General features: G+C 42.2%; 2 protein-coding genes across 2 annotated transcripts; one reads left to right on the top strand and one right to left on the bottom strand.

Annotated features, from left to right (window-relative positions):
• Nucleotides 1-7,306, top strand: ggt5a (gamma-glutamyltransferase 5a). Its single transcript, XM_029510927.1, has 12 exons — nucleotides 1-329; nucleotides 579-706; nucleotides 787-882; nucleotides 3,158-3,344; nucleotides 3,447-3,607; nucleotides 3,847-3,993; nucleotides 4,201-4,328; nucleotides 5,171-5,355; nucleotides 5,441-5,532; nucleotides 5,953-6,059; nucleotides 6,242-6,352; nucleotides 6,434-7,306. The coding sequence occupies exons 1-12, from the start codon at nucleotides 190-192 to the stop codon at nucleotides 6,581-6,583; spliced, it is 1,632 nt and encodes a 543-aa protein (XP_029366787.1). The 5' UTR covers nucleotides 1-189; the 3' UTR covers nucleotides 6,584-7,306.
• A 2,642-nt stretch (nucleotides 7,307-9,948) lies between these two features.
• lrrc75ba (leucine rich repeat containing 75Ba) lies at nucleotides 9,949-19,897 on the bottom strand. Its single transcript, XM_029511410.1, has 5 exons — nucleotides 19,830-19,897; nucleotides 19,458-19,741; nucleotides 16,843-16,971; nucleotides 15,869-15,981; nucleotides 9,949-10,738 (listed from the first exon to the last, which is right to left on the bottom strand). The coding sequence occupies exons 2-5, from the start codon at nucleotides 19,737-19,739 to the stop codon at nucleotides 10,132-10,134; spliced, it is 1,131 nt and encodes a 376-aa protein (XP_029367270.1). The 5' UTR covers nucleotides 19,740-19,741; nucleotides 19,830-19,897; the 3' UTR covers nucleotides 9,949-10,131.
• Between the last annotated feature and the right edge of the window lie 1,907 nt (nucleotides 19,898-21,804).

A 21,804-nucleotide genomic window follows, 5' to 3' on the forward strand; every position in this document is an offset into this window, starting at 1 on the left:
AGTTTCTTTCCCCATTCTGGCCTCCGGTTGGGAGGGCGGGACCAAACTGCCCTGTGTACGCCCACCATGATGGACTGCCAGTCAGCCAGTCAGTCAGTCAGTCAGTCGGAGTTGTGATATCTGGAAGAGACAGCACTTCAAGGCGAGATAAAACTTGAATGAGCCCGGAGCTGACAGGTTGGAGCATCCATGGCGCGGTCTAAGGCGAGGTTTTGTGTGGTTGCTGTAATCGTGTGTGTTGCTGTACTTGTGAGGCGCGAGTGTCCAGCTGATACTTTCTCCAGAGCTGCAGTGGCCGCAGACTCTGCCACATGCTCACAGATCGGACGGTGAGTGGCATATTTATTCATTTTCATTCACTGATTTTGCGGCTGCATGGGCGTTTACGCACTATGAACACGGTTCATGTCTGTTTTTCTGAAGTTGTGCGCACACTCAACTTTAAACAACATTACCTTCACTCAACCAACCATAACTACTGTCATTTCAATACAAATCGTTGGGAAGATAACGATTTAAATGAGCCCTAGAGCTGCTAGAACACACGGAAAAGGTCACTGATAAGTGAAATATTGCAGGGACATCCTTCAGAGCGGCGGCTCCGCGGTGGATGGCGCTATTGCTGCGCTGCTGTGCACCTCCGTCATAAACGCCCAGAGCATGGGTCTCGGTGGGGGGTCCATCTTCACAGTGATGGACAGCTCAGGTAACAGACACCTCCATCCACCCCCACAGTGAAACAGCTCCAGTGCTTAAGTTTAGGTGTGACATGTGCTCTCTTCAAAGGCAAAGCGAAAATCATCAACTCCAGAGAGACAGTGCCCAGGAAGGTTAAACCTGACCTGCTGAATACCTGTCCCACAACCTTCCAGCTGGTGTCAGGTACTGCTCTGACACAAGACTCTGATTCCTTCGCTCTGAGCTGCACTTCTTTTTCTTGCTCCTGCTGTTGTGCTGGATTTTAGGTTACTTGACTACTACAGGCAGGAGCCGGAAACAAGGGTAGATATTAATATTTTGCTGCTCATGTGAGAGTCTTTCCTCTGAAGAATACATTATCGTTCACATCTGGTGAATTCGAATTGCCATATAAGGGCAAAAAGTTGAAAGACTTATGTCCAGGGCTGGAGATACCACTGGCCCCATCTTTGACATGCACATGTCAGAGCTAAGCCGTACAGTAAATCAACTATGCCGGTAGCTGTTCATACTATTTCAATATGTACAAGCCCCAGTTAGCCTGTTGGAGGTGTGAAGTATGATCTGTAAACAAATGACAAGGGAACACTATGTTTACAGCACATCAGTCAAATAACAGCCAAAAGCGATATAATTAGTCTATATTTGTTACACTTGTGTAACTGTTTAAAGCTCACTTTCATTATTTGGTTTTTCCTGTTATTGAGGTATTCATGATTATAACCGTATTACTTATTTTTGGATAACAATACTGTAAAATTATTTCATAACACTGTATTTTCACAGATACTAGGAAAAGTTGGTTAATAAATGGCAAAATGTTTACGTACCCATATTATATAGAACAACACATGCAAGCAGGAAAACATAAAACTTAACTGACATATGAATTTTACATTTAAGCAAACCTGCATACTTTTCAATAAGGCTATAAAATAAGGCAAGAAATTAAATTTTGGAGTAAATATATACACAACAAGAAGGAACCAATTGGAAGCCTCTCGTAGAAAATGTTTTCAAAGGTAATTAAAAGGGTTAAAATAAATTATTTTAAATATTGTGGCGTGGTGGCTTAAACAAATGACACTTGACAGCAGATTTTACTTTTACAACCTATTGGCTGGCCAGTTGGCCAATGACTTTTCCCCTTACAACCACTACAACCTATTAATCTCAGCCATATGCAATGTCAGATAAAGGCTGAATGTCAAAAGTAGAAAAAACAAATAAAACAATAAAACGAATAAAATAAAAATAATAATCTCTTTAACAGCTAGATGGGGCTGTAGAATCAGTGGCAAAGTTTGCACCCAGGCTCAGCACACAGAGTTTTTCTTGGCTTTTTAAAAGCTCTGAGGCTCTGTTGTAGGGGAAGTCTCCCAGAGCTGGCCCCTTGATGTTTAGCAGCATACATGCTGCAAGGTGATCCCCCTGCAGCCTGTTTCTCAAGTCACTCTTCACCCCCAAACAGAAACACATTTTCACCCGCCCTAATCATTTTAAAACTGCTTCTAGTTTGTGTCTGATGATACATTATTAAATGTCCACTACTCCTCCCTGTCTAATGTTAGTTGTCTAATACGATTACACTAAAATTTTGAGTAATGTTCGATAATTTACACTCGCATCACATCTGATCCAACTGTGAACATAAAATAATTTTTTTTTTACCCGACCATCATCACTTATGAGTCAGTAAGGCTAATGATACCCGACTAGCGTCATCTTCATCAGTTGACTCTCTCTCCTTAGACAAATATTTGAACAAGCTCATCTGAAAATCTAGTCAGCAGCTGATACATCATATCGTGTAGATATTAGCTTAATGCTATCTATTAGCATTAGTACCCACGTTAGCCGCACTGAGTTGGCACCGGTGCAAATTAACTTAAACTACCGGTATGTCACGTAATGTTAGCTGGCCTTCAATATTTTGCGACTGTCTATTTAACTTGTAAAATCTATGATGAGTTATCTTAGGAAAATAAGTCTACCTTTCCTCCGGTAAGTCGCTGCCCTGTTTTCCAGGATGACACTCCTCTGACTCTCTGACCTGCTGCCTGGGTGCCTGACGTGACGTCACTTTCACTGCCGCGCTTAACATCGTTTTAACGCCATTAGCCCCCCCCCCCCCCAAAAAAAAAAAAAAAAAAAAAAAAAAAAAAATGGCCTGCCACTCCTAAATGAATGTAGAGGAAACAGTCATTTTACCCATGTTCTACCCAAGTTTGCTTTAGTCCAATGGTTCCCAAACCAGCACTCTGAAGTCTGAAGCGCCGTGGCTGGAACAAAGACAAAAAAGAAAGGAAAATAAAATTGTTGTACAGTATCTGTAAGATGACGCTCTTTAGCAGCCAGATCACTGTAGTTGTCGGATTCCTCAATGAAAAATCCAAAAAAAAAAAAAAAAGAAGAAGAAATGTTTTTTATAACCGTCTTTGACTACCCATCCATCCAGGGAGCCAGTGGATTGCAGTCCCAGGGGAACTTCGAGGCTATGAACAGGCCCACAGGATTTATGGGAAGTTGCCGTGGGCAACCCTTTTCCAGCCGACCATCAAACTGGCCAGAGAAGGTTTTCCTATTCCTCAAATCCAAGGTCGATACCTCCCCTACACTGATACGAACGAGACCAAGCCCCTCAGGTACCTAACACACCCACAGACACACAAGCAAAAAACAAACAAAAAAATTAACCACCTTTTCACCTCTAAGTGATATTTACTCTGACTGCATCTATCCAACAGGAAGTTATTTTCAGATGAGAACGGGAACTTGCTAAATGTCGGTGATATAGTGAAGTTTGAGAAACTGGCAGACACTTTAGAGGTGATTGCAAAGGAGGGGGCAGACGCTTTCTACAAGGGAAGAATAGCAGAGGATTTAATCCGAGACATAGAGGAGGCAGGTATTGTGAGACGGGTTTCATCGTACTCTCTTTGCCAGCTATTCTTTCATTTCTCTGTGCAGCAGAATGATCTAATTACAGATGATCATTTCAATTTGGCCTGTAAAGCGCTCCAGTGATCAGTCACATGCTGCAGCGTGAGCTGCCTGGATCCATTCAATGTCTTGATTATGTGAATCTTTTGTGCCTTTTTTTCAGCTTTGCTGAGCAGAACCGTTTGCTTCTGTGTCTTCTCTCAGGGGGAACTCTCTCGGTGCAGGACCTGGAGTCATACAACGTTACAGTGACTGATGCGTGGGCTGTTCCACTGGGAGAGTACCAGATGTACATACCTCCACCCCCCGCAGGCGGTGTCCTCCTCAGCCTCGTCCTGAACATCATGAAAGGTTCCTGCTCCAACGCAGACTGCAGAGCTGCTGCTGGTCACTCATGCTACATTTATGCTTCTATCGATTGTTTAATATAAAAGTCATACACAAGGAGATTAAAGAGTGAATATGTTACTGTTTCAAGCAAGCCTGATTGTTGGAGGTGGGATCCATTTCAGTTAAACGGACAAACTAAGAAATATAACTGATGCTTCTTCTTCACAGGATATGGCCTGAATTCAGCATCTCTAACAGGTGAACAAAAGACTCTCACGTATCATCGATACGTTGAAGCTTTGAAGTTTGCCAATGGAATGAAGAAACAGACAAATCCACAGTTCAGCTCAGAAGAAGTGAGACTCGCAGAACATCCCCTCACATGCTATTGACATGTACATCACCAGTGGTGTGAAAGTGGCAGCACTCCAGTGTAAACAGTGTAAAAAAATATTACCAAAGTAAAAGCACAGAAGTGAAAATATCAGAAGTAAATCTGCCTGTGTAGCTGGACCTCATTTCATCTGCTTTGGGAGGTTTGATCTTATATAAAGACACATTTTATTTGTTTATATGTTTTTAAAAAGTCATCATAGGACGAGAAATCTAAAAAGGTAGCTATTGCTCTCAAACCAATGTACTCTGCTCCCCTTTGAACGAAAAGTCTATGTGAAGTGGAGAGAGAGAAACAGATCTCCTCCCAGGAACTGGCGTCTCTTACTGTCTATCAACATTTCAGCACCCCTTATAAGCAAGATGAAAAAACATTCTTGGTTTTAATGCTCACTGTGCTGTTATGGTGTTATGAAGAGACATGCAAATTATGTCAGGTTGCATGTCATGGAGTGTTGGGAACATATGAGTGCTGACAAATCTTATGCTTTTCAGTTGTTGTTCTGTTTTAAGCACATAGTTAAAATCTTCCAAAATAGTCTGGTTATTGAACCATCCTTTTATCATCTGAGAAAAAATTTGATTTTGTTTTTAAAAAGGAATTAGAGCATGACAGGTATATGAACAGAGGAGAGGCCAAAAACCTGGACGCAGAGGATTAGACGTGTAAAATTATCTCTCATATTTTGCTCTGCTTTAATTTCTTTCTTGTTCACTGTGATGTCTGACATAAAATCATGAGTTTACTTGTAAAATCTGTGTTTTTTCGTGATGGATCTTTTTCAATGAGCCGCATTTCTTGCAGATGGCCAGGAGATTTACAGGGGACAGCTTTGCCGACCACATACGGAGCTTGATCCGCAGTGACACGGTTCATGATCCCCAGCACTACAACATCACCCCACATCTGGACACCATGGGCACCACACATGTGTCTGTGTTGGCCGAGGATGGATCTGCTGTGTCGGTCACCAGCACCATCAACCAAATGTCCGTATCTGCAAAGTTCAATCCAATAATACAGTTGTTTTGTAAGTGGAGGATGAAGAAAGTGTGTCATGTATTGTCTGCACAGATATGGCTCCAAGGTCCTCTCTCCGAGCACCGGAGTCATCCTCAACAACCAGATGTTAGACTTCTGCGGAAGAGTCAGTAACATCTTTCCTGGTAATCCCATTAGCATGACTTTTATTTAATAATCATTTAACGCAAGTTTCACAGTAATAATAGCTGTTTTCATATCCATCCTTGTTTAGCAAGAATTTCTAAGGATGGAACCAAATATAGATTGACAAGTTCCAGTGAGTGTTAGATAGGATGGTTACAAGCTGCTTTCTATGTGCTCTATATCTGATTTTAATTCACAGGATGACATAGTAGACGTTTTTCCCCAAACACAAATGTTATATATGTACATATAAATGAAAACTGAGTGAATAAATGCCCTTCACCCTCTGCCCCTTGTCTGTTATGCAAGGGCACTCTGCTGATTGCATTTATAATCGTTTTCTTCTTGCTTCTCTCACACTGATGAGTCTGGATTATCGCCGTCTGTCCTGTCTGACATGGCGTTTGTTGTGTTTGCAGGGGATCAGCCTCCTTCCTCCATGGCCCCCGCCGTGCTCAAGTCACCATCAAAGACACTGGTGATTGGATCGACTGGCGGGAACATGATCACGACTGGGATCGCCTCGGTAACGTGTCCATGGCAATCACACTGAGTGCCATTAAGATAAATTGCTGCAGACTAATGCTCCTTACTGTCGTCATAGCAAGAGCTGCCCTCATGAGTGTCTTCACTGTATACATAATCCACTCTGTAATCATCACTTTCCTATCTGGCAGATTACAGTGCATCATTCTGTCTCTCCTCTAGACGCTCATGCACCACCTCTGGTTTGGAAAGAGCCTGAAGGAGGCAATTGCAGAGCCCATCGTTTTTGTTGACTCCCAAAATGCATTGAACTTTGAACCCAACTTTGACACGGTAAAATACATTCATTTGGTGAAGAAACACATCACGCTGTTTCTGTTCCACCTGAGTCTCCCTGTCCTCGTTTCCCTTCAGGACGTCATTGAGGCTCTCAAAGCTTTGGGACACACTCAGCGAAACCCAAACAGGTTCTTCAATGTGGTCAACGCCGTAAAGAGGGAGGAGGACGGCTGTATCTACGCAGTGTCTGATGCCAGGAAACTGGGCCAGGCAGCTGGTTATTGAGATAGACAGACTAGTTAATGCAGGCCTGAAGATTACAGAGACCTTCACAGGCTGAACAGGTGTTGTTTTTCCTTTTAGAAAATCATCATACAAAGCACTGAATAACAGGCCTCTTCCACTGACAACCTGTTTGTACCACCAGTAGAGGCCATCAACTAAAGCAGCAATAATCTGGAAGGGCTGCATTCAAAAATACTGTAATTTGGATTGTCAGCATAACACACTGCAGGTTCATCATAGACAGTATGATGTTTGACAGTAAAAGTAAGAGCTAGATTGAACTTACTTCTTCGAAAGCCAAACAATCACAGTGCATCAAGGAATCTGTAACTGAGTCTGTATCTGTCCCTTTCAACCAGATCCACACCAGAATTCACTGTTCCCGACATACACCCCATCCCCCATACCATCCTACCAAGTCTGATACAGATAAGCCCTGAAAGATTTGCATAATTCTGCAGAAAAATAAAAAGACACAAGTGAAGAGGTAATAATGATACATTTTGTTGACTTTTGTCTTTTGACTTTAAATGTGGAAACTGGTGTTGATCATCAGAAATTCATAAACTTGTGAATTTTTCTTGCTTGACTTACAGCAAGAACTCACCTTAAATTCTTGACTACCACATAGAAGGACTTATTCTTACTTCTGGAACTTGGGTTCTGGCTAATATCTGGTATCATTTGGCACATTTACACTCTCGTCTGACATACACTGTAACTATAGTGAAACATCCTCAAACAGGCGTATTTTGTGTTACATTGTCCAGGAAGGGGCTAGGAGGAGAAGTGTTGACCCCCCGCATTGTGAAGGGCAGTAGGCACTAATTGACTTTTTACATATTATCAGTACATTTTATAAAAATATAAAAATTCATCTGTTATTCTGAAATTGTAATGGCTGTGTTCAGGACAGTAAAAAATTGACTTCTTATGTTTTTCACAGCAAAGGTTTAGTCAAACAGTGGATGCAGAAATAAGAAAAACAAGATGAAAGGATAAGCTTTATATACCGGACTGTTATAAATGAAAAGTCAGTAAATAATAATAATAATAATCATAAAACAATGGTGGTTTTGATGAATGCCTCAGCTGGAGAGTCAGTCCTTTTAACCTGAGGCTGCTGCTGTTGAAATCTGCTCTGGATATGTTTCCCTGTGCCATAATAATTTATGAACAATGTGCGTGACTTCTTTGTGTTTCACATTTTTGTGGATGTGCATCATGCAGCCAGAGCCTAATAATCACATCAAATAGTGACTCACACATGCACACATTAATGAATGCATTAAACAAAGTTTTTTTTTTTTCTCCAATTCTGAGGAAATGAATCAATCTTCCTGAGAAAAGGTCAGATAAGATCCTGGGTAATTTTCAGGGTGGGCTTCAATGCCCTCTGATATGGTATTTGGACCTCGGGGGGTGTGACAGTCACACTGCGCCCTGACCTTATAGGAGCCACCTGTTGCAAATGCCACATTACCATGTCTGGCAATAAGAACAAAAGTTTGCCAGAAGAGGATCATGGGTAGGACTTCATGTGATGACCACCATGCCTTTCCCTGGAAAATCGTGGCAGCTTAGGCGTTCCCCTGACAGCACGCAGCGCCACAGATGATCTGCTGGCTCTGAAATGAGCACAGAGCTCCCACAACCAATCCCAAACGGCACAGGCTGAGCTGATTTCTTTTACTGCCCTGTTTACATGTTAATCTGCCTAAATAAGTCTTCTGCTCATGAGCAGATGCAGCTCCTGCTTGTGACACCAATCCAGCGCTTTTTTTTTTTTTTCTCAATAAAACAAATGACTTCTGGTAAGACATCTTGGATTGGCTCTTTTATTGGCAGTCAGTGTTTGGCATGAAACAAATACACACGGGCTACAACAAGGAGCAGTTCGACGTTGACACATACAACATAATGTACAAACCAAGTGGACAATGGTCTCCGTTACTCAGATTAGATGTTTGACATAAAAAGGCATCTGCTCTGACTGAAAATTACACTTATGGCTGAACTATTTTAATTTTTGCTGAGTGTCTCTATCAGCCATGTCCCCCTGTTGTTTACTGCTACAGCCTAGAGCCAGTCAGAGGGCTCAGGTTCATAAATATCAGAGTCATTATTATAATCACAGAGTTGGACAAAGGACGAAACACGAAAACAATAACACAAATAATTACAGCAGTAATCAGACGTTTTACTCTTACAAACACATAATACACACACTTAAACATTTATTATATATCTGGTGGTGGTGTTTTTGATGAGCTCTCTAACAATCACAAGCCATTTGGTCATTTCACCTTGAAGAGGTATGCTTTCAGCTTCTGCTTTGTAAATATCTCCAGTTATAAACGATGTGTGGAGAAACAGAAATATAATAAAAAAATATAGTGCCTTAAAGTGCATTGCAGTGTTTCGGTCAGTCTAATGTATTCATTATGTGCTACTGTAGACAGACTGTGACCAACAGATAACAGTCACGGCTGTGTCTCATAGCTGACACTGGCCCAACGAAGTACGATAAATGTAGATGGCAACATATGTGTAGAGACAAATGGCAGTAGGAAGGGCAGTTTGGGTGTAGCCCATACTACAATTGACTGTAGTGTCATTAATGTGCTGAAACACCGTAGTGATGACTCCAACAGTCAAGTTAGATAATTACAAAGAGGTGAATATCGGTATTAGCCAAGTACAAAAACAATCAGTGACAGCTTTCCTTTGTTGAGTCCTACCTGTTGTCTTCTAAGATTGATTTGTTCACCAAAAGTGCACAAAAATAGCCTGTGGGAACACAACAGAGCCATTTTTTGTGTCCTCATTTACATCTACACAAGAGCTGCATGGGTATTCACAAGTGGACATTTGGAAAGGGGGGGAAAACGCAAAAAGTCTTGACCTAGCAGTTTTGCCAGCGTCACGTGATAGGTCGTCGGCTGTATAGTCTGTTGAACTTGTGTCATAGCTTTTGTTGAGAGATTAACAGAGAACACACAATGTGGAGCTAGGCCCTGCCTGCCAGAGATAGTCTCAGTCCTGGCAGAGAACCCAGCAGGACCCACTGTTTCCAAACTAACTCCAGTTCCACTTCAGCCATCGCAGGGATGCCGCTCCACCATCCAACCAACTGATCCAAATCTCCTTGGGACTGGCTCCTCAGCTGCCACTATAACTGGGAGAGACAGAGATAGAGAGATAGAGGAGGAGAAAGAGAAAGAGAGAGAGAGCGAGCACCGGTTCATTAACTCTTCCAGCCCCCCTCCAATGAAACCGCACCTTCTTCCGAAGAGCTCCATCCACCAACACAGTAAGTCTGCCAAAGTGACTGTCACTATCTTGTGTGGGTTAACTCAGAGATGGTTAGAAATAGCTTGGTAGCTGTGTTGCGACGAGAAGTTCACAATGTGGGTACTGGTCTCCCTCGTGCCTCGAAGGGTGACTGGGCTCGTGGTGTGAGGGCAAGAGGTCAAAGGAAGTAACGAATTGCTGTGGGAAGACGTTTCATCCACAGTTGAAAGAGCCTCAGAGAAGAAAATAACTCATCACCTTTCACAGTAGTGAAGGGTGAAGTCTTTGGAGAGCTGCTTTTCCCCTAAACCCCACGGCTCCAGCTCAAATTTATTCCCCATGTCATCCTCATCATCCTCTGCCTCATCCTCCTCCTCCTCTTCCTCTTCGTAGTGACTGGCTTCCTCAATAGATGTCTCCAGGTGGTAGCAATACGGTTGACCCTCTGTGTACTCATAGATGGTTGGCAAGCTGCTCTTCAGGCTGCAGCGACGGCGCAATGCGACTAGCAGCGGCTGAGGCATAGTGAATATGTCCACGTTGTTACCCAGGTCGATCCAGGCCAGGCTGGAGAACTTTTTGGGGTCTTTGAGCATCTCGGTGAGGTCTTTCAGGATGGCCAGGGTGAGGCGGTTACCGTTGAGAGCCAAGGTGCTGAGTTTGGGCAGAGAGGCAAGGAGAGGCAGGAGAAACCTTAAGTTCTCATCCTGGAGTTCGGTGAAGCTGATATCCACAGCAATCACACTGTCTCTGTTGTTTTGGAGGTAGAAGGCGACTTGACGGACATCTCGAGTAGACAGAGGGATGCCAGACAAGTCTACAGAGTCACTGGACAGCTTTTTCTGCAGGGTTGTCTTGAGACTGTTTTGGAACATAAAGAGAAAAGAAGTGGGGTTACCTAGATGACTTTTAAACACTAAAGAGCACATTAGAGTTAAACCTTCGGCTGAGGGCATGAAAGAATTACAATGATACTAACAATGATAATAATACTTTTATTAATAATAATGATTATAATAATAATAATTTCCCTTTCTATGTGACTTGGGAACATGGAAGTGGTTTTATGTTGTGTTTCCTGTGTTGTATAAAGGGGGTGACTTTGCTGGTTTGGAGCGGAAGGCTGACACAGAAACTCCAGCATGGGGATTTACTAATGTAAACAGAGGAGCCAAAACATCCGAGTGAGCCAGGAGCTTGAGCTTAAAACGCTGAAGGCCAGGAGCACAGAGCTCCTTAGAGCACAGCCTATGGCAATGACATACAAAATCCTGTGTGTGTTCATCAGACGTATGGCCGAAGGAGAATCTAATAACACTTCCTAATGGGGTACAAAACGTATGCTCAAGGAATGTTTCAGTCGTTGTGGCTGGCATTATGATGACTTAATGTAGGATGTGTCATAACTTATTGTCACTGTGCATTAATACATGATCAGTCATGATGGCCTAACACAATTTGTTAACATTTTGAAATGTTTCAGTCACAGCCGTTTCATACAGGAATTTATAGTCTATGTGACAAACATGACATGAATTGAATTACACAGAAATATTGCAGGCTTATACAGTTTAGGGTTTCATTTGTTGGCTTATTCATTCATTGATGATAAAGAGTCAAGCAATAGCTCAGCATATCTTTTCTACTCTCATTAAAATGTGTCGCTGGATTTTTTTTTTTTTTTATCAGTGGGTATTTGATTGAGATAAAAAATTTTGAAACATTTGCCGTTGTTAAAAGATAACATTTAGAAAAGTGTAACCGTGGCTCAGGTGTGCTTGGTCTAGTACATACTGTTGTATAGTCATAACGAGTTAATAAATGAGCATCAGTCTTCATGGAAGGGGTGTTATCTGATGTGTGAGTAAGAAGGATATGTGTTTTTTCGGTGCACACACTCACTCACAGCACAAACCTAAAAAGTGTTGACTTGTAAAGGAAGCAGGATTTGAGGCAGATCTGTGATGCTTTTCTGTGGCGTTGGCTTTTGCTTTGCACTGCATATGATAAAAATAGTTGTGTGATATTGACATCCTCCCTTGCCCTTTTGTTTCCTGTCAAACAAATTTACCGGTGCCCATTCTCCCCTGCGAGGATGTGGTGTGTTTAACTCGAGCTGTTACTGAAGTGGCCCATAACGCTGATTTGGTGTCAGGGTGAATTATAACATCCTCCAATGCTCAGTGACTTACTGTGACATTAGCTGCAGTACCTGTCACTTGTGATGCTTTAAACTGTTCTTCTAGTCACATTGAAAATGGATGTGCCCTCAGCAACATCTCTACTGCTCCATCTTAAAAGCAGGTGATGGGATGATTAGCAGAAACACTTGTGTTAATTGCCACAAAACAAACAAGAAGTATGAAATCTGCTTGTGAAACCGGGATTAAGGCGAGTTTAATCAGCTTTTTGAGCACAGCATCTGTATGACAAAGACATTTGTCAAGGCCGATGCATCTTTCACAAAGTCTTGTCAGCCCCACTCCTCCCCCTCTCTTTTGTGTAGCTCTGGCAGCCTTATATAATTACCAGAGAGCTCATCTTCACCAGAGGCACAACAATCCTAATGGCTATGGCCTGGCAGTGGCTTTCCTGCAGGTGTGAATGGGTTTTGATCACCTAAATCCCTCCTTTTCATACAGGCTTGTATGGCATGGAAGCATGAAAAATGGATGACACAGGTGTCCTCTCAGAAAGTCTCCTCCATCCTACCTCAATCAATTTGATACCAGCAAACAAGCATGTCGGTGATAAAGTGATTCACTTTAACATCAAGGCGAACAGTGACAACAGACCTCATTTTAAATGACAAAACTATTTTTGGGTTAAGTGAAGGAAAAGTAGGAAAAAAGAAATAGTGTAGTAGGAACAACAATACTAATAATTCTGATATTAATACTGCTACTGCTATGACAACTAATATTAAGAAGAATAATTTTTATTATTACAGTGGTAACACAAATGGTGGTTATCAAACTATATCTGTTACAAAAATAAGCAATAAATTAAGTTCATATTATTTAATGAAGCCATCCACTTGGTATTCCCATCTAAGCACTGAGGAAGCAGAGCACATCTCTTGTGTTCATATGTGGCTCATCAGTCTCTGTGTGTCAGTGATTTGATATAATGAGGCAGTGTTTGAATTCAGTCAGCGTAAATCAAATCACTCTAGTCATGTATAAATATTCATATCTGGAGGGTTAGCTGATGCTAATTGAGTCATTTTAACAAATAAAGATACTTTTTGAAACAGGCTCTATTAACAAGTGGGTGGATAATGACAGAAGCCATAAATTTCTTTTTTTTTCATCTTTAAATTAAATTTAATTTTACATTTTCCAGGAGCTAATTTCCTCCTCAGGTCTCCCCAGGTCAATTCATGCATTGCTCACACCTTTTGCTGTTTTTTATTTTTTTGCTGAGTCATTTTCATTGCTTTGCTTTGTTACCATTTCAGTTCTCTGACAGCTGAGGCAAAACTGCACAAGAGACACAGGAGATGGGATAAGTCTAACCACATCTACTCCGCTGCGTTTCACATATATTATCACAAAGGCTCACTTCTACATTTTCCTTAATGATGCAGAGAATCTCACCTCACAGCCCATATCCGTAACACAGTCCCTGCCATCAAATACAAGCTCCATATCGTCCTTCATATCAACCTTCATATCTTCCCAGCGTGAACTGACATGTTCTTTAAAAATGATTAAAGTGGCCCCTGATTAAACTTGCATGCAATGCAATGCATAGTAAGCTACATGTGTGTTAGTAGATGTGAGAACAGGTAAAAAAAAATATGTAGTTGATGAAGAAAAATAGCATTGAAACTAAAAAGACAGTGCTAATTTAAGGAATACTTTTTATTTCTTTATTCTAAGCATTCCAAAAATAAGGCTAAATAAGGACGATAGAACAGAAAGACAGTGGTGTAGAAACTGAGGTGGAAAAAAAAGTAGGGCTAAGTCATAAATGTGAACAAACAATCAAACAACAAATGAAACATTTCTAGGAAAGTACAAAGAATCTAACTGGATAGATTTAAAAGATTTGTGAGATTCAGACATGAATGCAGTTTGGCATTCCAGTCAGAAAACTGTTCAGTATTTAGAGCGACTGGTGAGCAGTACTAATGCTGGATAATGAAGGGCTGAAGAAGCCGGTTGCACTGAGGACTGAGCTGGTTCTGTTTCCTCTGAATACAGAGAAACCTCACAGAGATTCTTGCATTTCCTCACAGATGATGGCAATTTGCAAGCAGCTAGACAATGACGGGAGTGAAATCCACCCTGAACTGATATTTTTCACACCCTTTCCTTCATCAAGGAATCGTTCATTATTTCACAAAAACGCTTGATCGCTCTTTGCAGAGAGTTCGATGAGAAGATTGATACTACTAATTAGTATGACACTACAGCAGAGACACATTTAACTTAGCTAGAAATGGGGGCAGCAGTTATCTTTACTCTGTTTACAAGTAGGAAATAGTAGACCTAGTTTTAAAAAACATCAGTTTTGCACCTTTGTTTCTGTGAAAAGCCAGGCCAGCTATTTGGCTTTTTCCTGTGCCTTCATTATTTCCACAGTGAGAGAGGTAGCAAAGTTCCAAAGGTCTACAGGTTAAGACTAAGGCAGACTGGTGTGTGCTCTGCTGTGTGTTCCTCCTTTTCCCAGTCTTTATGCTAAGATAACCATCTGACCAGTGTAGCTTCACGTTTAGTAAACAGACATAAGAGTGAAGATTTCAGTCAACAGGAGCCTTTTACACTAATCACTGAGTCTGAACCTTCCCTAGCCTGCAAGTCCGCACCAAGGTATATCACACTGCAACCTGAGCTCAGTAGCTACTTTTAACGGCAGTAAATGGAAATCTAACTGTTTAACTGTTCTAAGCAACAATTACACAAAAGTGTAATAAAAGTGTTAAGCCAGATGAACCAGAAATGGGATGTATGTAGTGAATCTCCTATTCACACGCAGCAGCAGTTGGGCTGGGTCTTGCCTCTCTCTAGCTTTGACAGGTATTTGTCCATGAACATGACAGCAGGAAAAGCTCTCAGCATCAACTCTGTTAATATTCTGTTTTAGGGTGGATTTTTGTTTTAATGATTCATGTTGCTCCTGCTGTCGCAGCCAGTGTCTGTCTCCCTCCATGCAGGTTTATGAAGCCAACAATATGACTTCGAAAAAAAAAAAAGGACGCCCTTCAGCTATTGGAATCGAGCAATCACATGTATTTGCACATTTTCAGAGATGCTGTCAGTGTGAGTTAAACTCTGTGCCTCTGCCGGGCTGAACTAAACTTGTGAAGTGAAGGTTCTGCTCTTAGCAGATCCCTGTGACTATGTCTTCGTTTCTCCTCAGATGGTTAATGTTGATACCACTGACTGATTTATAATGGACCTGCCTCGTCTCACCGAGCTCCCATTGTCTCCTTGCCAACCCTGAGATTACTTTCATTTCAGAAAATGAATGTGTTATGTGCAGCATCTAACCAGCTGTAGAATAAGAAATGACACAAGAGAGAATTATGATAGCCTGTGTCTGGTCATGAATAGGTTTACCAAGCATCACCTTGGCAGAAAAAAAAAAGCCTTTGTGCACAAGCTAATTCTCTAGTCATCATTTGCACATAAAAAACAATTCAGTCTTTCATCAAGACAGACACAGTCCTATTTTAACCACATCTCTAGCTTTTCTTCAGCAAACAGATGGACGAATTTGCTGGTGTGCCACTTCTGAAGGGAGAAAGGCCAGTGGCAACACACATCCGCTGAGCAGACCTGACCACTTAAAAAGAGAGATGATTGACAGCTGTGGTTACCATGGTGTTCCCATCCGGTCAGCCTGTGGCCAGCTCTGTCCTAGTTCAATGTCACCTACAAAGCTACAAAGATGGAAATTTCTACAGCTCAATGTGGAGTCCTGTTCTTTGTTGTGTGGAGTGCAGATTTATTACAGGCTGGATGTCTGGACTGGAGGGCTTACCAGGCCTGGGATTTCCGTCTCGACATGCTCTGCCGTAGCCATTTTGAGTGCGGGGTCAGGTGGTAGATCAGCTGTCTGCAAATCTTATCAGAAGATTTTATGGTGTCTGCATCCTGCAGATGAAAGCAGACACAGTGTTTACAAACTGTCCTTTCAGAAAAGCCGTAACCTTTTAAAATTTGATTTTCTGCTTGTGTGTGCAAGAGAAAACATCTTGACAACTCATTATTTCACACAGGTCTTAAGTTATCTTCTTATCAACCCAAGCTCCTTTTTCATGAAAACACTAAAGAAAAGGTTTTCTTATAATTCAAGATTCCTAAAAACTTATCCTGATGAAAGCATTATTTTGCTTTGTTGGGGGAACAAAATCTAATCACATGCAGGGTGCAGCCATGGGAAGACACAGGAAGTGCACATAAGAGCTGAGATTTGACACAGCCAGTGGCAAACATGGGCAATTTCAGTTCATTAACTATGTCCTAGCCAGCATCCAAATAATTCAATATTTTCTGCTGAATTATAAATCTATCCCTGAGCAAAAAACAAGTGTTGTTTTTTTTTCCAGCATACTAGCTCAGTTGATTCTTTGAGGGTTGTCATTCGCATTTTTCAACAGATTTACAGGGTTTTCTATTTTATAAATCTGCAGGTATGAGATTTCTATATTGAAAACAACCTGCATTAAATATAATTTTCTAGGATTCGTACTGAACAGCTAGTCCTATTTCTAGTTCCTCAAAAGCAACACGAGTCTGCAGAATTTCTTTCAACTAAGGGTCTTTCGAAATGTGAGTCGAGAGCATCCTCAGATTGGATTTGCATTGATCTCAATTACTTAACAAAAAGGCAGCCATCATGGGAATAGCTTTAAGAGAATGCTTTGTTTTTAAAGACAACCAACATCAAGTGTGCCTTTCCCCCCCTGGATTTTCTGTAAGTGTTACAGGAAAGAGAGCACAGTAAAAACTGACCTTCCTTGGACACTGCATCTCCCGGGCCAGGCTTAGCAGCAGTTCATGTGATATCGGGTCCACTAGGTTGAGGAAGGCAGCGTTTTTGTACAAGATGTCGTTCAGTGAGGTGCCCTCCAAACCCAGATCCTATCAAAATCATGGCATGATGAAAATGTACAATAATATCCTGCAGTAATTACAACTAAACAGTGTCTGTTTGGATAGAGGAAAGAGAAAAATTAATCCCAAAGATGCAAATGGAGCCTCTCTTGTGTCAAGGGCAATGTGACTTAAAATGGAAAGATAAAAGAAATGTTTTGTTTTAAATATTCATTAGAGGGGACAGCAGCTTTTTCTTCTACAGGAGAGTGAAATCTAATAATCACGCCTCCATGGCACTGAGCCATAGCTTGAACTGTTTGCATAAACAAGACCACTTCTGACTCTTCTCCAGAGTCCACCACTATAACAATTATGCAAGCTCATGCTCTACCTGTAATTAATTGGAAAACTCTAAAATATGTTCATATTTCAAGTTTCTTTTCACCTCATCAAGATATGACATTGATTCTGAGAAAATGAAATTTAAAATGTCCAAAGAGGTCAAAGCTGACATCTGTTAAGAAAGCTCATAAATGCTGATAAATATGATAAATCTAGAGGCATCTGCAGTAAAAGCAGCAGATTTCGGATGACCTTTTCAGTGTGAGGAGACAGGCAGCAGTCAGTAGTGCAGCTGCATGTACTGAACCGTACAATCTGCCTTCATCAACACGTCCATCCTCAAGGTGCTAAGGAGGCAAACTGCGATGACAGGCACTTGTGCAGACCATGCACCTTTAATGAGAGAGGCAAGCCTTTGAGACATACCGCGTGCACACTTCTGCGCACAACCTTTTTTTTTTTTTTTACCCCCCACTCGGCATTGATTATAATAGACAGTTTGAGTGGGAGGTTGGCAGCTCCACATTACTGGCTCCCCTTTTAACAAGGGCAAGCGTAAACACAGACTCAACCCAAGGCAGCTGAGAAGCTGCTTCTGCCCTTCTGAGAAACAAGGTATAAAAATATCTCCTCGTCTGAGTTGAGACACAATCAACTGTCATGTGCAAGCGCAGCATGAAGCCACGAATCCTTCCCATATCTGCTACAGAGCTCAGATCTTCTTTATATCTGGAGCAGTGCTCACTATTACACACCAATTAACTTTCCCACAAAGTCCCTTTAAATTCCGAGAGCAAAATCTCTCAGAAATTGTGCTCCACCAGCTTGTGACACTGTGAGTATAGATAAAGAAAGGCTTATTTAATAAAAGTGGAGCTCATTTAGAGGAAGAGAGCCCATGTCCCCTGTGATGTCGCTGTCATGGAGCCCAGGCTGGCTAGTTTATCTCATCGGCTTGATTAAGGATGTTCCACTCTCTCCTGAGTCAAGGCTTCAGAGTAATTAATGCTGGATTGGCCGACAGCTAAAAGACAGAGGAGGCCCTGAGGGAAGGCAAACAAATGAGCTCACAAAGGTTGCCATCACATCTTCAATCCACCTATACATATTCTGTTACACTTTTAAATGCTACATATCCCCCAGCAGGAAACGGGAGGCTTTTAAAACAAACCCTTTGATTAAGCTCTAACATAATTTTCTCAGTATAGTGGAGCTGCATATACTATAGGTCACGACTACAATATCTATTAATAACCACTATCATGTTCGGATGAAACCTGGATCAAATATACTGCAAAGTATTTGGATAAAAACATGTCTTTTGGGCATTATGATGTTAAATGTTTTGATCTGAGCGGGTTGGTTTTTTTAGTTGAGGATGTGGACAAAAAGCAGCCTGCAGAAAAAGTAAGTAAAATAACATATTGTATTGTGAAACATGGAACTCCAGGGCTTACATTGTTGCTGTCGCCATTACAGAGAGAGAGAGAGAGAGAGAGAGAGAGAGAGAGAGACATAGAGAGAGAGAGAATGAGAGTGAGAGAGAGCCATTAGGAGCAGACAGGGATGGAGGGGCAGGTCACTGTAAAGGGAACGTTAGGACAGCCTAAGGAGGGAAGGTGAGACACTGGCCATGGTGGAGAAAACAAATACAGATGTGTGTGTGCTGGGGGGGTGAGGCGGCAGTGAAGTATCCAAGTCCCATCTTAGAACTATGAAATTTGGGTTAAAATGATGACACACACCTTGCAGTATGACCACTTCCTTATTTCGGCCGCAGGTTATGGATCAAATCATATGTCAACACAAATCATGTCGGCTCACAGTTGGGGAGAACACTGTTGAGTCACATGCTGTCGGCCACTGAAGCACTGTGTCACAGGCCCACTGCTCTGGCAGTGCCCTACTTTCTGTAAAAACAAATGCTTCTGGAGAAAGTGGCCACAGCAGCCAGGACAGGCAGTGCAGAGTCACGTGCTGGGGAAAAGATAAGGGCAGAGGTGGTCTGAAGGTCAGAGGTCAGGGTTCGATGGAGAAGGCACCTGTAGACATGCAGAGCGCACATATCATCAGCACTTGCCTGCTCTCCATCTGTTGCTGGGGGGGGGGGTGAAGGATGTATGCCTGGATCAGCACCAGAGCAGCAGGAGTGTGAGTAAACAGGTGTGACTGTTGCAGCTTGCTCTTACCTTCCTCAGTAATTTGAGCACGTCGGTCGCCTGCTCGATCCTGCGGTCACGAAGCAGTTTCTGTATCTCTTTGATCCACGCTACTCGCCTCATGTACGGGCTGTGGTTGGTCCTCCGCAGCATCCCGGGCAGTTTGTCTGATTTCAGCATCAGTGCAAACAGAAAGTCCCCGCCGCCCCGGCTGCCCCTGTCGCTCTCTCCGGCGCTATCCAGAAGCTTGCGTCGCTTTTTGGAGAAATTCTCATTGTCCAGGCTGCTCTGTCTGCTCAGTCTGGAACCCATGGCTGTATCAGATTTTTTTTTTTATTTTTATTTATTTATTTATGTTTTTAGATATAGGTGGATTTGGCGTTGCAGCTCAGACAATATTACCATAAGGAAAGCCCCATGATCAGATCCAGCTCCTCAGCGGATGGCGGAAAACAGCGCCGTGCTGTCTGGCGCTGCGTTGCTGCCTGACTGCCAGCAGGCTGATCTGGTGCGGATCCACACAATATCCTACACTTTAGTTTACAAATATTCTCTCATGGAGCGGGCACACACTGCTGTTGTTTAGACTCCAAACCAACGTGACTTACGTGCGCCTGGCTCGGATAATGAAGATGCTCCGGCTGCTTCATCATCCGGAGGTCTCTGCTTTACGCTGCTGTTTAGGTTTGTCCAACGTGGACGGCCGACCAATCCCAGCAGCTGGCGCCGGCTGCGCGTCCCCCCTCCTCCTCTGTGTGCCTATAAGGGTGAATAAGAGTCAAAGATGCCAGTGTTGTTTTTAACCATAATGCACCATGGGATAAACCAAGCAGAACTAAATATGTGAAAACTCCAATTTTCCCTTTTTTTTTTTTTTTTTTCTTTCGCGTACATTTTTCGGAATTTTAGTTTAAACCTTCCAGGGAAATCAAAGTGTGTTTTATTTTCAACAGATGCTAACGTGCTTCGCCACCGGCCTTGAATAAACACTGACTTTCTCTTTGGGCAGTCTTGCTGTCACATCCTGTTTGCATCTCTCACAGCTCCACTAAACCCCTGCCATCCTTTGAAGAACATCAGTGTCCCGGTGTACCTTTCTGCCAGCTATCTTGTTCCCCCACAGGGGTGACTCATGGGTGCATTTAGCTTTCAGTTGAGATATTTCACTCGTCCCTAACACCTGCACTGCAAGAAATGAAATTACTGTAAAGGTGACTGTAGCTTTTGCAGATTGAATTGGATCAATCTGTGAAATAGTGTATATCTATTTCTGGGTCCCATCATGACAACTGTGTCTCTTTTGGTTAGTTTTTAGGACAGATCAAGTGTGATACTCTCCTGGCAGACTGTGCTTTGCTGGTAAACCCTTTATTAACCCCCCTCGCTATAATTACAAGAGTGAAATAACGTTACGCAAAGTTAGTAATGTTTGCCATATACATGTTTCCAGGACGCAGGGGGTGCTGGAGCCAATCCCAGCTCACTCTGGGCAAGGGAGGGGTCACCTTGGACAGGTCGTCAGAGACATCAGCTATTTTGAATTTGATAAGTAACGGTGATTTAGATGGATGTAGTTAATGATGCCATGCCGTCTTTATGCATGCGTCAGTTACATGCGTCTACATATACCACACATACATTTTAACCAGATGAAGGATTGAACTCATCTGACTCAGCTCTGGCCTGCCATCAGAGAAACAAAGCTACAGATGCGCTGGCAGCTAACGTTCAGTGTGAATCTGCTTCACTCAGTGTTTGACCTTGCTTGTTTTGGAGTGGAGAGGGAGCCTTTAGCTCCAGGTCAAAAAGTAAAATGAATGGAAAACAAAAAAAGTAGAATCTGGCCACAAACCGAACATTTTGGTACTGCTCTAATCTAGAGATGAATGTTGAGCCACCCAAGGACAAATGCTGCAACAATCACCTGAAACAGTTTAACACAAGTTATCTGGTTCCCAAATTCAAGCGAAATATGTCCAGGGCTCAGAATGATAGACGACCATATTGGCACATGCTCTGTGTAGGGTATAAAGAAATAGAAAGAAAAAGAGGGAGTTGAATTGTTAACGTGTTTTGTGATTGCATTCTTGTCTTCACTAAAATTCCTGATGCTCCGGCTGCCAATCGTGTCATGTTATTGAATGCCTCCACAACACTGTCTGTGTTAGTCTGTTGCTTGTTTTCCTCGAGGTTGCGATGACTGACTTGTGCCCTTCATTTAATGTATCATCACCTTGCAACTCATTTGTTTTGACAATGCTTTGACTCTCCAAGCAATGCTGATAAAACCCATTTTTACATCATGTACCAAACATAACTGTCTTTACAGTGCTGTTAGTCTTTGAAATTGGCACAAAGTGAAAAAGAAAGAAGGGAT

Source organism: Echeneis naucrates, chromosome 9 (genome assembly GCF_900963305.1).
Source record: "Echeneis naucrates chromosome 9, fEcheNa1.1, whole genome shotgun sequence".
Taxonomy (NCBI): domain Eukaryota; kingdom Metazoa; phylum Chordata; class Actinopteri; order Carangiformes; family Echeneidae; genus Echeneis; species Echeneis naucrates.

Bases quoted from the DNA above. Each gene is read 5' to 3' on its own strand.
- ggt5a (XM_029510927.1), top strand. From the start codon at position 190: ATGGCGCGGTCTAAGGCGAGGTTTTGTGTGGTTGCTGTAATCGTGTGT. The intron at 883-3,157 runs GTACTGCTCTGA...CCATCCATCCAG, and splicing joins AACCTTCCAGCTGGTGTCAG to GGAGCCAGTGGATTGCAGTC. The intron at 3,345-3,446 runs GTACCTAACACA...TCTATCCAACAG, and splicing joins AACGAGACCAAGCCCCTCAG to GAAGTTATTTTCAGATGAGA.
- lrrc75ba (XM_029511410.1), bottom strand. From the start codon at position 19,739: ATGGGTTCCAGACTGAGCAGACAGAGCAGCCTGGACAATGAGAATTTC. The intron at 16,972-19,457 runs GTAAGAGCAAGC...TGATTTTGATAG, and splicing joins TGCTCAAATTACTGAGGAAG to GATCTGGGTTTGGAGGGCAC. The intron at 10,739-15,868 runs GTAAGCCCTCCA...GTTCCAAAACAG, and splicing joins AGACGGAAATCCCAGGCCTG to TCTCAAGACAACCCTGCAGA.